Below are 14361 nucleotides of genomic sequence, written 5' to 3' on the forward strand. Positions count from 1 at the left end.
CTTTTATCCAAAGTGCTTTGCAATATCATGAGTACATACATTTTTAGCATGGGCGGTCGCAGCGGTAAGCGAATCCCTAATGTTAGTGCCATGCTCTGCCCATTGAGCTATTGGAGATAACTAGATTAGAAACCCTCCCAGAGCTCGTTATGGCTGTCCTCTTTGCTTCAGCCCTTCCTCTCTGTGGCTCCCTGCCTCTCCTTGCATCTCCTCCTCCTCTCTGGACCGTGTCCGTGGACACGCTCTCTATTGGTGGACAGTTCTCTGGCCCCGCCTCCTTCCTGTGTGGATCTGCAGCTGTTCTGTTGTCCCTCCTTCCTGTATGGACCCTGCATCTGATTGGTGCAGCTCTCTGTTGCCCCGCCTTCTTCCTGTGTGGACCTGCATTCTGTTGGCGCAGCCCTCTGTTGCCCCGCCTTCCTCCTGTGTGGACCTGCATTCTGATTGGTTCGTGCAGCTGTCTCTTGTGCTTGATCTAACCATGTGGCCCCGCCTATTGTGACATCACATGGTTCCGTCAAGCGCCAGGGACCGCCTGGCACACGCCCACCTGCCTCTCCCAGCCAATCACACGCAAGGAGCTGCTAGACACACCCACCTCTCCCAGCCAATCACACGCCTTGGAGCAGAAAGGCTCAACACTTGCTTTATGTCTGTTTGCATTTATGTGTAGGGATTCTGGTACATGGGACCAGAACTGTGGTTGAAATGAATGGAAGTCAGTGAGTCATGCTTAGAAAGTCTGACATCAAAATATAACCTCAATCAGTAATGAATATCAATGTCTAACTGTTTTGCTACTATTTAGGTAATTTAAGTGGTTCAAAAACAACCACATCCAGCTTGATCGCTCAACTGCCAGCATAAATTTAAATTCTTCATGTCATCTCCCACAACACACACTCCCACTGATTCATTTAAGTTGTTTGTTTTGGAAAGTATTGACCTAAGAAACTCTGCTTGACATCTTGTAATAGCGCTTCAAACCACACACACAACCAAACACTAGGTACACCCGCCTCCTCTGTCAAATCGTCCAATAGCATGGCAGTGCTTCAGTGACTGGCATGGCTGATCCCACCGCCTCTACAGAAACCCTTTACCCTTTTCTGTTCCTAGTGAGGAAGACAGGGGAAATGATAATAAAAATGACTAAACCTCTGCTGTCAAGAGAAATAGGTTTCCTCATTCTTTCCTTCTGTGTACGAAAGAACCCTTCCTCCTTCGCTCTCTCCCCTCCCTTCCTTTCTGTCTTTCTTTCCTCCTTCCTTCCTCCCTCTCTTGCCCTGTACTTTCTGTCAACCTGTTGTCCAACTCCAGAGCCATCTATCTAAAAGATTCTGCCATTGAAAGGAGCCAACCAACCAACTCTCCCAACAAGAATATATCCGCAGAACAGTGATCAGCAACTGAGTGCAAATCCAGGTTGTTTATGGCAAACAACCATAGGTGGTCTGGGTTGTTTAACAAGGACAGACAGGGAGCAGATGAGCCATAAAGAGTGTGCGCCAGTACAGGATGGAGAGAATGAAAGAAAGAGAATGAAAAAAGAAGGAAAACCTTAGATTCTGTGCCAAAAAACAGTCTGATAGGAGAGAGAGAAATGCTGAAAAGGTTAAATTGACAGAGAACAGATAGATAAACAAGGGTGGGGAGAGAGACAGAGAGGCAGAGAAAGAGAGAGAGAGGCAGCGATAACCGTGAGAACCATAAAAAGTGAATGTGGTGCGCCAACAGAAGTGCTGTATGATGTAAACCAGGTCTATTCCAAAGACTCTAGCAGCCATAAATAATATCTGCTCACATATATCTAAGTAACAGACATGGCCTCTGGCACACCTTGTTAAACAAAAGCATCCTGGGTTAAACCGCATTTATCTACAAGCCGCATCCACAAAATGACCTGGATCTTTGTTTGTTAATGTGATTTACAGCGGTAGCAGTCGTAGAAATCCCCCTTTCCCTGCATCACTCCTGCAGTAGCCACTGCAGCCCGTTCTTTAAAAAATGTGAAGTCGTTTTGGAAGAGAGAATTTGTGTCTTTCAAATGACCGGCTACCTAATTATTTCTTACAGCCTCTGACAGCTGAAATGAGAACAAAATTAGCATTTTCCAAACAATTAAACCCTAATAAGGAAGTAACAGTTTAGAGAGAGCAGGACTTCTGTAATTTCTATATCTGCATGTCTGTGTTTTTGTCCAAGTTCTTTTTTGATGTTTATGAATAATATGTTCTCTCTCAGTGTAAGGCTTATAAATGTCTTTGTATATGGTCACATGAAATTGTTGGTGAAAATGGGACAAAATGTATATTAAAAACTTCTGATGCCTTCTCTTTCTGTCTCTCTTTGGTTTCTTCTTTCGTCTATCTCTCTGTCTGGTGGTCGGTGTGTCTTTGTTTCTGCCCCTCCATCTCTCTCTACTTCTTTCTTTCTGTCTGTCTGTCTTTGCCTTCTTCTGTTTCTGACTTCATATTTCCTCCTCTCCCTCTCTCTCCCTTCTTCCATCCCTCCTTTATTCTCTCCCTCTTTCTTTCTGTGCTCCAACCCCATTTGTCTGCCTCTTTTCTCTCAACTTCTCCATTCCTACCTCCTCCTCTCTCTCTCTCTCTCTCTCTCTCTTTCCCTACTTCCATCTGTCCCTCCTCCCTCCTCCCTCTCTCCTCTCCAGGTCAGGAGGATTATCGTAGCCGTCTGAGCGGGGAGTGTTTCCAGGACCTCGTGTGTCCTGAGAAATGTCGCTGTGAAGGCACCGTGGTGGACTGCTCCAACCTGAAACTGACCCGTATCCCTCCGCACATCCCCGAACACACCACCGACCTGTGAGTCAGCTGGTGTTTCCCTTTTACACAAACACACACTCTCTCTCTCTCTCTCTCTCTCTCTCTCTCTCTCTCTCTCTCTCTCTCTCTCTCTCTCTCTCTCTCTCTCTCTCTCTCACACACACACATGCAAACATAAATAAAATGTCATGTTGTTGAACTTGAGACGGTTCAGCGGTAAACTGCTACGCATCCCTGAACACACCACAGACCTAACAAGTGTTTCACATTTACACAGACATACACACACACAAACACACACACTCACACACACACGCATTAAGATATATATACAGGGAATATAGTGGAGGGTATGCACACCTAAACTCAGTTTGCCCATCTTCTCTTTATTTACAGAATAGAGTTTACCCACCGGTTTAAGCTTAATTTATGCTTGGTTTCTTGATACGCTCTATAGTTGTCTCTCGACAAAAGACACTATGTTGCACCATGTCCCGCATTTATACCTTGCTGAAGATGTATGAGATGGTGTGTGATGTCATCTCCGTGGCAACGAGACGCTGTCAGGTTTGTTTACATCCTCTGCAAACATGGCATCCCCCGATGAAATAGCTGCCCTGATCGAGGAAGAAGAAATTTTGAACCTACCATGGCAACAAACTATCCAATCACATTGCGTGACAGTCCTTGACGGTGTCCGCAGCAGTCAAGTACACAACATTGAAAATGTGCCGTTGTGACACTTTTTTCTGTCGAGAGACAAGTGTCAAGGGTGTTGAGTCACCAAGCATAAATTAGGCTTAAACCGGTGGGTAAACAATTCTGTAAATAAAAAAAAAGATGGGCAAACTGAGTTAAGGTGAATTTACTAATAATTATCTGATAATCTTTTAGTACACGTTAAGTAGCATCAAATTGTTATATGAGGATAGTCTCTTAAAAATATAAATTGAGGCGTTTCTGAAAGAACAATGGATTTTTGTTGGATCTCATTGTTTGCCCAGCTTTTTATTTTATTGCTACATCACTGCATATGCGTATACACACACAGACCCAGATCTGGATGCCGATCAACAGACCACAATTAATATTCCCAGCTGTGTGTGTGAAAGGGTGTAGGTTAGGCAAGCAGACACACACATGCAGTCACATGCAAACAAGGGGCACATACACAAGCATATAGGCATGCATACATGCAAGGACACATGAAAATTCACAAAAGCAATGCACACTCACACACATCTGCCTCTCTCTCTTACTCTCTCTCTCTCTCTCTCTCTCTCGGCTCTCTCTCTCTCTCTCTTTCTCTCTCTCTCCCTCTCACTCGCTCGCTCGCTCTCTCGGAGCAGCATCATCAACGTCACTTTTCATTTTTAACTCCCAGACCAAAATGCCTCTCAATAGTCTTTCCATCTCCCTCCGAGTCCCACAGGAGCCATCATCGTGTCTGGCGAAGGGTCTCGCACTAGAATACTGAACAGTCCCATGGATCATTCATTTCACTGCTGAAGACTGGATAAGGTTAGGGAGTAATGGCAAATATGGAACAGGAATACAGTGATCTGATTACGACAAAGGTTAAAAAACGGGCAGCTGTTCAGAATTCATTAGAGTTACTGAAAGACAAAACATGGATTACTGTATTATATTATTATTACTGCAGGAGTAATGGATAATGCAACAGAAATACAGTAATCTGATCCAAAGAAAAAGGTTTAAAACTCGGTAGCTGTTCATAATTCATAAAATAAAAACATTACATTAAATTCAATGAGATTACTGTAATCTGATTTGAAAGAGAAAAGGACAAAGATTCAATAACCATTCATAAGTCATTATAGCTACTTAAAAAAACACATAGTACACACAATTCAATTCAATGTGTGAAAAGAATGAAAAGAGGGAAGAGCGCTGCCACGAAAAATCAGTCCCATACAACTTTCAGTGGCTACTTCTTGATCGAATATTCAACAAGCTAATGTTTCCAGAGAGGAAATAGGAATGCAGCCAGAAGCAAAGTTTTTTCTAATATCGCTGAATCACTGGCGGCTTTAAAAAAGGTAGATGAAGGATGGAGGTTTTCTACCACGGCTACGACTGTGGTGCTAATGGAGGATCGCTGCAGAATAAAGAATTTCTACCACTGCAGCGTTAAAGCAGATGCCACGGTTTTACTTATATGGAGGTTAGTTGTATAATGGCAGACTTCTACCATGGCTACCGCTTTAGATAACTAATAGTGCCAGGATCCCACAGACCATTAGCCCCTATCTTTCTTTCTCTCTCTCCCTCTCTCTGTCTCTCTGCCCTCCTTTCGTCCCTAATCCAGCCCCTCTCCTCCCTCCTTTTCTCTCTATTTGCTCCCAGGGTGTTTCATGTCAAAAAAACGAAATTTTGTCCTTCACGGTTGGTTAGAGGGCACATCAAACTTTCTACTATTTTCGACACCATCTCTCTCTCTCTCTCTCTCTCTCTCTCTCTCTCTCTTCTCTCTCTCTCTCTCTCGCTCGCCCCTAAGAACACAACCAACCAGTGGGTTTTCGAAGGCCACAAACATGCGTGCGTACACACACACACAAACATACACACACACACCAGTTGTGCCCTCTACCCTGCCTTTATCAGGGGAAATCAGGGGAGGTTGTAGCTGAGCTGAGGGCTTATCATTCTTCCTCTCTCTCTCTCTCCCTCTCCCTCTCTCTCTCTCTCTCTCTCTCTCCCTCTCTCTCTCTCTGACTCACCCCCCTTCCCACAGGCCATAAAAATCCTTGACATAGGCCTTTAACGTGAACAAAAAGTATGAAAGAATCAGTTAAGAGTGTTAATTGGCTTTAAAAAGAACGCACTATACGTTTTGAGATTAAACTGAGGGTTCTAGATCACAACATGTGGAGATTACCAATGTTTCATATATCTTGCGTGAGTTCAAAATGCAAAGCAGGTTGGGTTTTCCCACCTATTTTGGACATTATACAATACATTATCAGTGATTTGGCTTGGTCCAGGTTTATCCATCCTTTAACCCCGTTTCTCTCATTAGAAAGTATCCCCTCCAGCTAAAATCAGGAGACTCTCTCACTCTGTCTCTCTCTTGAGCGAGAGAAAGAGAGAGAGAGAGAAAGAGAGAGAGAGGGAGAGAGAGAGAGAGCACCCTTTTAGCAGCTGATTTTAGTACAAATTACCTCAATAAAGCAGATGTCTAGCTTCCTAACTGTTTTCTCTTGGCTTAGGGCAGTGTAGGTATTGATGACTGCATAGAAAAGATTTATCGCTTTCTCTCCTCTTCTCTTCTTTTCTTTTCTCTCCTCTCCTCTCCTCTCCTCTCCTCTCCTCTCCTCTTCTCTTTTCTTCCTATCTCATCTCTTTGTTAAGTCATTTTTTCCCTCCCCACTCTGGTTTTGTGCTGCGTTCATACTTCAACAGTCACAGAAGGCCTGTTAACCTTCATACGGTCATTCTGTCTCTCTCTTCCATCTTGTGTTTTCTGTGCGTTCGTGTTTGTGTGTGTGTGTGTGTGTGTGTGTGTGTGTGCGTTGATTTTTAAGCAGTTTGTTTGATGAAAGAACGAAAGTCAAAGTCCCTTTCTCTGTCTCTCTCTCTCTAGGCGGTTGAACGACAATGAGATTGCAGTCCTGGAGGCTACAGGGACGTTTAAGAAGCTGCCCAACCTGAAGAAGATGTATGTATGCTTTCAAAAAAAAAAAAAAAAAAAAGTGTCCCTCTCTCTTCTTTCTTCCATTTTTGCTGGGGTCATTCACCCAATTCTTCCTCTGAAAGGGAAGAAAGGGGGGATAGATGGGACTGAAGAGGGAGGGGGGAAGTTTGTTGTTCAAAGGAAGGCATGTTCAGCTGTTTTGGACACACGATTCCTTGTCATTCTTTAATGGGAGATAACTGTTATTCTGACTTTTCCCTGCTTTTGGTGGAGGAAGGGAAGGATGGAGGTGAGGTTGCAATAAAGAAACAGACTGGGAGGATGAAAACAGATAAAAGATAAAGGTGGACGGAGAAAGAGAAGGGATGCAAGATGTAGCAGAACGAGGTATAGAAGAGGAGGGAGGAAAAGGGATGAAGGAAGGGAGAGAGAAGGAAGGGAGGAAAGGAGAAGATGGAGGGAGGGTAATGGAAGGAAGAAAGGCAAAGGAAAAGATAAAGGAAAAGAGAGAGAAATAAGGGAAGGAGGAAGAAGAGAGGAGAGGATGTAGGAAGGGAGGGAGAGGGAAAAAAGTATAGATGAGATAAATACATGCAGATGGGGCAGGAATGAATATTGGGGAAAGAAATGAAAGAGAGGGAGGGAGGAAGAGGAGCGGCTGAAGACAAGCAAGTAGATGAAGCGGAAGAGGAGGAGAGAGAGAGGGAGAGGGTGGGAGGTATGGAGGAAGTGAATATTAAATGGAAATAGAAGATGGGCCTTCACTTCAGATTTACAGTCAGTCCTTATCTACAACCTACTCTAGGTGTGTGTGTGTGTGTGTGTGTGTGTGTGTGTGTGTGTGTGTGTGTGTCACAGTGAGATAGAGGAAGACAGAGCAGAGACCAGCAGTTGATTTATTGGAGAGGAAATTGCTAACCATCTAGCAGTGTCACTGACAATATAGATTGGCCAGAGCTCATTTCCATTTACCTCCTCCTCTCCTCTCCTCTCTTCTTCATCTCTCCTCTCCTCTTCTCTCCTTTCCACACCTGTCATCTCCCCCGATATCTTCCTCTCCTCTCCTCTCCTCTCTGATCCAATCCTTTTCTCTCCTGTCTTCATTTCCCTTCTCACCTCCTCTCTTGCCCTCCCGTATCCTTGCATCTGCTCTCAGCTTGTCTCCTATCATCTCGTTTCTGCTCCTCCTCTCCTCGTCTTTCTCCTTTCCTCTCCCCTCATCTCTCCTCTCCTCTCCAACTTTCCTCTTCTCTCAGCTCCTCTCCTCACTCTCCTTTCCTCTCCCCTCATCTCTCCTCTCCTGTCCACCTTTCTTCTTCTCTCAGCTCCTCTCCTTTCCTTTCCTATCCCCTCATCTCATCTCTCCTCTCCTGTCCACCTTTCTTCTTCTCTCAGCTCCTCTCCTTTCCTTTCCTTTCCTATCCCCTCATCTCATCTCTCCTCTCCTCTCCTCTCCTCTCCTCTCCTCTCCTCTCCTCTATAAAGCTGATAAGAGACAGCACAAAGCTAGCTGGGAATGAAAGCTATGAGATAGATATTATCATCTCCAGTTATTGTCTGTGTAGCCAATTCTCTCTTTTCATTTTCATTTTTTTCATTGTGTGTGTGAGAAAGAGAGATACTGATCACCTTCAGCTGATGTCTGTGGCCACTTGTCTTTAATTTTATGTGTGTGTGCGGGTTTGCATGTATGTGTGTGTGTGTGTGTGTGTGTGTGTGTGTGTGAGTGAGTGATAGTCATAGCTGTTAGCTGTTGTGTGTAACCACTTGTCTCCTATCAGGATATCTATTGAACAAGATGGCGGGACATTTAGATGAAAGAGAGTGGAGTTAACATTTATTAGTTGAAGAGACATGATTGATTCCTGCAATTAAATTGGGAATACTATGTATGTGTCTGCGTGTGTGTGTGCATGTGTACTGTATGTGTGTGTGTGTAACCCCATGTGCGTATGCAGAAGCGTGTGTGTAGGTGCCCCTCTGGTTGTGTGTGTATGCATATACATAGATATATATATACAGTACATACAGTAAATGTAAACATGTGAGTGTGTTTAAATCATTTGCCTGCTCCTCCCTGCAGTAACCTGAGCAACAACAAGCTGCGGGACATCCGTGAGGGTGCGTTTGATGGGGCGGGTGGAGTTCTGGAGCTGCTGCTGACAGGGAACAAGCTAACCGGACTGCAGGGACGCATGTTCAGAGGCCTCATCGGACTAAAAACTATGTAAGTAGCCTACAGTGTGTGTTTGTGTACAGCACTGTATGTATGCGGGTAGTGGCCTGTTTGTTCAGCAGGCTAAAGCGCACACACTGTTATGTGCATGTAACTCCATAGGTTTGAAGCCCTGTCATGAGCTTAGTTTGATGTCTCTTTAACTGTCTGAATGACAGTTTTCTCACTAATGGTCAGCAAATGGTTCTGGATGGTAGCTGATGACTGCCTCACCTCCATCCAGACTATATATGACCTGTGCTAGCGACTGGCTAATGTTGGACCTCTTGAACTTCTTCAGTACCTGACCCAAATGAGAATCGAGGCTTTTGGTGAAATATTGTTATTCCTCTAATTTGGGGACCTACCAGAAATAGCCCAGTGTCCAATTTTGGTTTACAGCCCATAGTTTAAGAAACCATGGGTTAATGTTATGTTGTCTGTGTGTGCTGGCTAATGACTAGCTAATGCTATCATGTATATATATGCTGGCTAATGACTCTCTAATGCCATCATGGCTGTGTCTGTATTAAGTTAAGAGGCTCCCTGCTCCAGTAATAGCCTTGCTAACTGGGTTAGCGCGTCCCAGAGATTGCTAATGCTAACTAACTCAGTTAGCCCAGTCCCACATGTCCGTACGTCAAAGGCTAATGTCATATTACGGACTCTGTCGTTGTTGTCATATGGAGTCTGGTTTGAGTTTACCCCTGCTTTCTTTTTTATTTGTCTCATTATGCGTCTTCTTTTTTTCTCTTTATCTGTGTCTTTTTAGCCGCCAAACATACTGGGTACAAAGGTACAAAGGTGGAAAGAGTACTCAACTATTTCACTCAAGTAGACAGTTGTAGCCCTGTTTCTTAAGCCAAATTTTTCTAAAGACAGAGAAAAATGTCTAGTGCGGTTTTGTGCATGTTCCAATTAACAGATTACTGATTTGATTCTTGATTTATCAGTCCACTGTTTGTTTTAGCTTCAATAAAACTGATTTGTTATGGGAGATACACACCAGAGTGGCAGCTTTACTGTAAATGCCACATTTTATACTTACTATTCTTCTCAAATTAAAGCTACATGTCAAAATACTAACTACTTAGCATTCACTCTCTAAATGTGTTTGTGTTCAGGATGCTGCGCAGCAACCAGATCAGCTGTATAGACAACAGCACGTTTACGGGTCTGAGCTCGGTGCGTCTGCTGTCGCTGTACGACAACCGGATCTCCAGCATCGCCCCGGGAGCCTTCTCCACCCTGCACTCCCTATCCACCATGTGAGTCATATCTCCCTTTCTTTCTCCCTCCCTCTATCGCTTTCTCTCCTGTTCTTTTTTCCATTTCATACTCCTGCTATCTCTCAACATGGCTCACCAATCTCTCTCTCTTACTGTCTTCGAGTGTGTTTCTTCCTCCTTTCTCTCTCTCTCTCTCTGTTTCTCTCTCTCTGTCTCTATCCCTTGATTTTCCAGAGTCCAGCCCTGCTGTGGGAGTTATCTACCATCACACAAACACACACACATACATACACACACATACACACACACACACACACACATACAGAGAGACTCGTATTGCTCTCTGGGCGCTGCTGTGCTCACAGATGCTCTCCATCATTATCGACTAGATTGGTCTGGATCCCAGGACATTTGTTATCAAAGCTACATATATTTCAGCATCTGCGCACAGAACATACACACACAGACACACACACACACACACATACACACAAACACACACACATTTCAGCATGTTCGCCCACCACCAAAGAGGATCGACAATCTTCAGAGATGCACACACCTGCTGCTACAGTACAAAGGCACAGTGTACTGTATGTGTGCGAGTTTGTTGATTATCTTGAATGGCAAACACTCTGAAGTGTGTGTATGTGTGTGTGTGTGTGTGTGTGTGTGTGTGTGTGTGTGTGGGCATACATGCTTGTGTGTGAAGATGTTGACTGGTGTTCAGCCTGTTTGTGTAGGGCAGCACAGAAACACCCGCCATGAAGGAAAGTTATGGCAAGCATTAACTTGCCATATAATATTACTGTTAGGAATGAGAGAGAGCGGTATGGGAGGGAGGAGAGGAAAGCTGTGTGTGTGCGTGTGTGTGTGCGTGTGTGTGCGTGCGTGTATGTGTGTGTGCGTGCGAATGTGTGTGTTTCTTCAATCCTCTGACCACCCAGAAGTGGACATTATAAATAATAGATTTTATCAGCTCAATAAAACATTACAGGTTGATTTTTTTAGATTTTCTTACACGCAGGCATGGCACGCCAAAAACGTCTCCCTCTCCCCACATCCTCTTTACTCTCTCTTTCTTCCCATCCCTCCTTCCTTTCTTCTCCCTTCTCTTCCTTTCTTCCTCCTCTCTTCTTCTTCTTCTTCTTCTGTCTCCTTATCCTGCTGTATTTCTGTCGTCTTCGGTTCAAATTTCTACTCCAGTCTTTCGGGAGAGAGGGTGGGAGACAAGAAAGAGAAAAGGAAAGGAAAAGACAGAGAGAGAGAGGATGAATGTGTTGTCGAGTAAATGTTTGCTCGATGGGACTGTTTGTGATTATCTCTAGTCAAATGGACAGGGATTATTTTTCCCTCGTCCCTGCTCTTTTTCAGTCATTTTTCTATTTTGTCCTCGGCATTAGTTTTGCTTTGCCCTTTTAGTAGCGCTTGATTTCGTATGCAACACGTGCCTCTTTGGAGGTGTGAAAGAAATATGGGCAGTTTATATTTCTGCAGCCTCTCTTCATCGCTCTTCCTTTGTTAATTTCCTTATCTGCTCTCTGTTTTTCTTAAAATCTCTCCTTTCTTTCTTCTCTTTGTCTTTTTCTCTCTCTCCCTCTGTTTCTGTTTCTCTCTCTCAATCTCATTTTTTTAGTGCATTGTTTCCCAATAGAGTTTGTCCATTTAATTAAAAGATTAACACATTGAAAAGGAAGGAAGGGATTTAGTTTAGGTTTATTGCCACACAGTAAGGTCAATTCATTACAAGGAACTGAGGAAATAACTTGTCCCTATCTATAACGGCACACCATTAATATTGTAGCACAAACAGCAAGATTCAGGTTTATTAGTTTAGCAGTAGATGTGGTAAAAGGCAGTATGCCACCTGCACATTTCGAGACACAATTTGGAAGCAAGCCATCATCATTAGAGATTTGCGTGGCTTTCTAATATACTAACCGTTGAACTACTAAAATCTCATTTCCTAAGTTTCCTTCTCACATTTCCTTGTTTGAGAAACGCTGGGGTAGCAGAGAAAACATCATTTTCTGTTGCTGTGACCAAACTAGCAGAGTAGTTTTTAACATGAGAAATTCACAAAAGTTACAATGTTGCCTATAGAATGTAGATGGCTTCCAGCTGTGAAGAATGAATCCCATTTTTGTGTTTACATTTCACAAAGCGACGCATGTACATTTGTTTAAAGCTGCACTAGGCAAGAATTTTATGTAAAAATACACCGATCTTATCAGCCTGAATCGCAAACTGGGGCTGCAACAGAGAAGAGCGTCCCAGCACCCCTAACTGAGACCCAGTAGGTTTGTCCTATTTGTCCAAATCACTTTTACGTGTCAGGTTTGGTCAGTGGCGGGAAATCTTCTTGGTGCACAGGAACTGCCGAATCAAAACGTGAGAATAAAATACAAAACTTGCTCGTAAACAGCAGGGAATATTCTGTTCGGGGAAAGCTGGACTAAGAACAAGAAATTTAGGTCAGAAGAAAGCGCAGTTTAATGTCATTATGTTACAGGATTTCTGGGTAATGAAGTCCTCAAACTTCAAAATATCTCTCAATGCCACCTGGAGCTGCCAAAGTGTGAGGTTGCCTACTGCAGCTTTAAGTATTACCTCCTGTCCAGCATGGGCCATTGATGCCCTACCTCACACTCAATTCAGTTTAAATTCAGTTCCACATCAATATTACATGAACAATATTACAAAGGCATCAAAATAAAATGAGAAATAAACTGAATGAGAAATGAAAATGAATGAAATGAAACAGATAACCTTTTCTCTCTTTCTCTTTCTATTTCTTTCTCACAATTACTCTCCCTCCGCCCCACCTTCTCTCTCTTTCTCTCCATCTCTATTGTACTTCCACACCACAAAATGAATAAAAATAACTGATAACCTTTTCCCTTTTCCTCTCTATCGTTCCCTCTCCCTCGCCGTTCCTCCCCTGTTTCTCTTCCATCTAAATTCATTTCAATTCAAAGAGTCTTTATTGCCATGGTTGACAAAAACAAAACAATACCACCTAAGCAGTTTGCAGAACACTGTGATACATAAACATCATATCAATACTATACAGAAGAGTAATTCGCTATATAGTCAATTGTAATAGCTGTATAGCAAATAATTTTTAATAGTAGTTAATAGTTTTAGATTAGAAATGATTTCTGTAATTACCTTGCTCTCGCTCTCTTAAGTCTTGCTCTTTCTTTCTTGCTCTCTTTCTTTCTCTCCTTCAGTTTCTTCCCATTAGTTTGTGAGCTACAGTCTAACATTGGTTACTATGGGTCCTATGGATTAGTTGTGACTCCAGGTTGTGTTGCATTAGTGTCGATTATCTTGAAAAAAGGTTGCTGCCGCTTGGTTGTTGTCGCTAGCTTCGATGCATCAATAATTTACTTAAGCCAACATTTCAACATATAATGTCACAAGGAAAAAAATAGCAATTTTGCATCATTCTACCCAGCTGAAAACATGTCAAAACATTGATGTATTAAAGCTATGCTTGTGCAGCAACCTGTTTTACAAGATAGTTTTTTAGTCTGCCGTGATCCGCACCTTCCAATACTGAAGTGCATTTCTTCACGCATTTTCACACACCAGCTTCAATGCTTTCCCCCTCTCTCTGTCCGCAGTAACCTCCTGTCCAACCCCTATATGTGTGACTGTCACTTGGCCTGGCTGGGTCAGTGGCTGAAGAAGACCAGGGTGGTCAGCGGAAACCCTCGCTGTCAGAAGCCAGCCTTCCTGAAGGAGATCCCCATCCAGGACGTGGCCACTCCGGACTTCACCTGCGATGGTAAGGCACTCTCTGCATTTAGAATAAACTGACTTTTTTTAACCTAACTCTAAACCCTGTTTTTTACAACCGCACAAGGACAATAACACTACAATTCAGGCAAGGAACCAAAAATATCACAGGCTCAATTCCCGCAACAGTCAATTTGTGTCCATCAGCAGCCATGTGTCCTGCTGAAGTGTCCATGAGCAAGACGCTGAACTCCTACTTGCTGACTCACTGTAAGTCACTCTGGATGAGAGCGTCAGCTAAATGCCTAAAATATAAAATGTAAATTACATGTATCTTTGCATCCTGTTTACTAGGACAAATTATGAAATGCATTCCCCGTTGTCAAGAAAATACTTTTAGGGAAAATTCTTGACTTCACAGTGAAGATAATGCCCAATATACCTTGGAATACAGTTTTTCTTTGTTACATAAATGTGGGCCGTAGGAGGATTTAAAATACTAGAAATCAAGGCACTCAACCCCTAACTACTCCAGTGGAGCTGCCATGGTGGTCAACAGATAGACGACTGGTTGCACTGTGCTGTGACTATGTGGGATTTTAGCAGACATGACTGAAGAAGAGTATACTTTTTTGGGCTTATCCAGAGTGACTTACAATAAGTACAACAGTAGAATAAACCATAATTCCTGGTTCACCCAAATCACAAAAATAAGGAAAAGGACTACTTTTACTG

At 43.2% G+C, this 14361-nt stretch overlaps 1 protein-coding gene across 2 annotated transcripts in view; it reads left to right on the forward strand.

Annotated features, from left to right (window-relative positions):
* Positions 1 to 14361, forward strand: part of slit3 (slit homolog 3 (Drosophila)) — a 274061-nt gene that overhangs the window by 209624 nt on the left and 50076 nt on the right. For both annotated transcript variants that reach the window (XR_011695745.1, XM_071529582.1), the window contains exons 15-19: positions 2672 to 2822; positions 6388 to 6462; positions 8522 to 8665; positions 9778 to 9921; positions 13512 to 13675. Coding sequence is in view for 1 of the 2 variants with exons in the window: in XM_071529582.1 (XP_071385683.1) it covers positions 2672 to 2822; positions 6388 to 6462; positions 8522 to 8665; positions 9778 to 9921; positions 13512 to 13675 (678 nt within the window). In the remaining variant the exon portion in view is untranslated. The remainder of the gene's footprint in view (positions 1 to 2671; positions 2823 to 6387; positions 6463 to 8521; positions 8666 to 9777; positions 9922 to 13511; positions 13676 to 14361) is intronic.

This window comes from Centroberyx affinis, unplaced genomic scaffold, assembly GCF_046629955.1.
Source record: "Centroberyx affinis isolate AG114_WGS23_722 - 3 ecotype Tasmania unplaced genomic scaffold, CSIRO-AGI_Caff_v1 ptg001803l_1, whole genome shotgun sequence".
NCBI lineage: Eukaryota > Metazoa > Chordata > Actinopteri > Beryciformes > Berycidae > Centroberyx > Centroberyx affinis.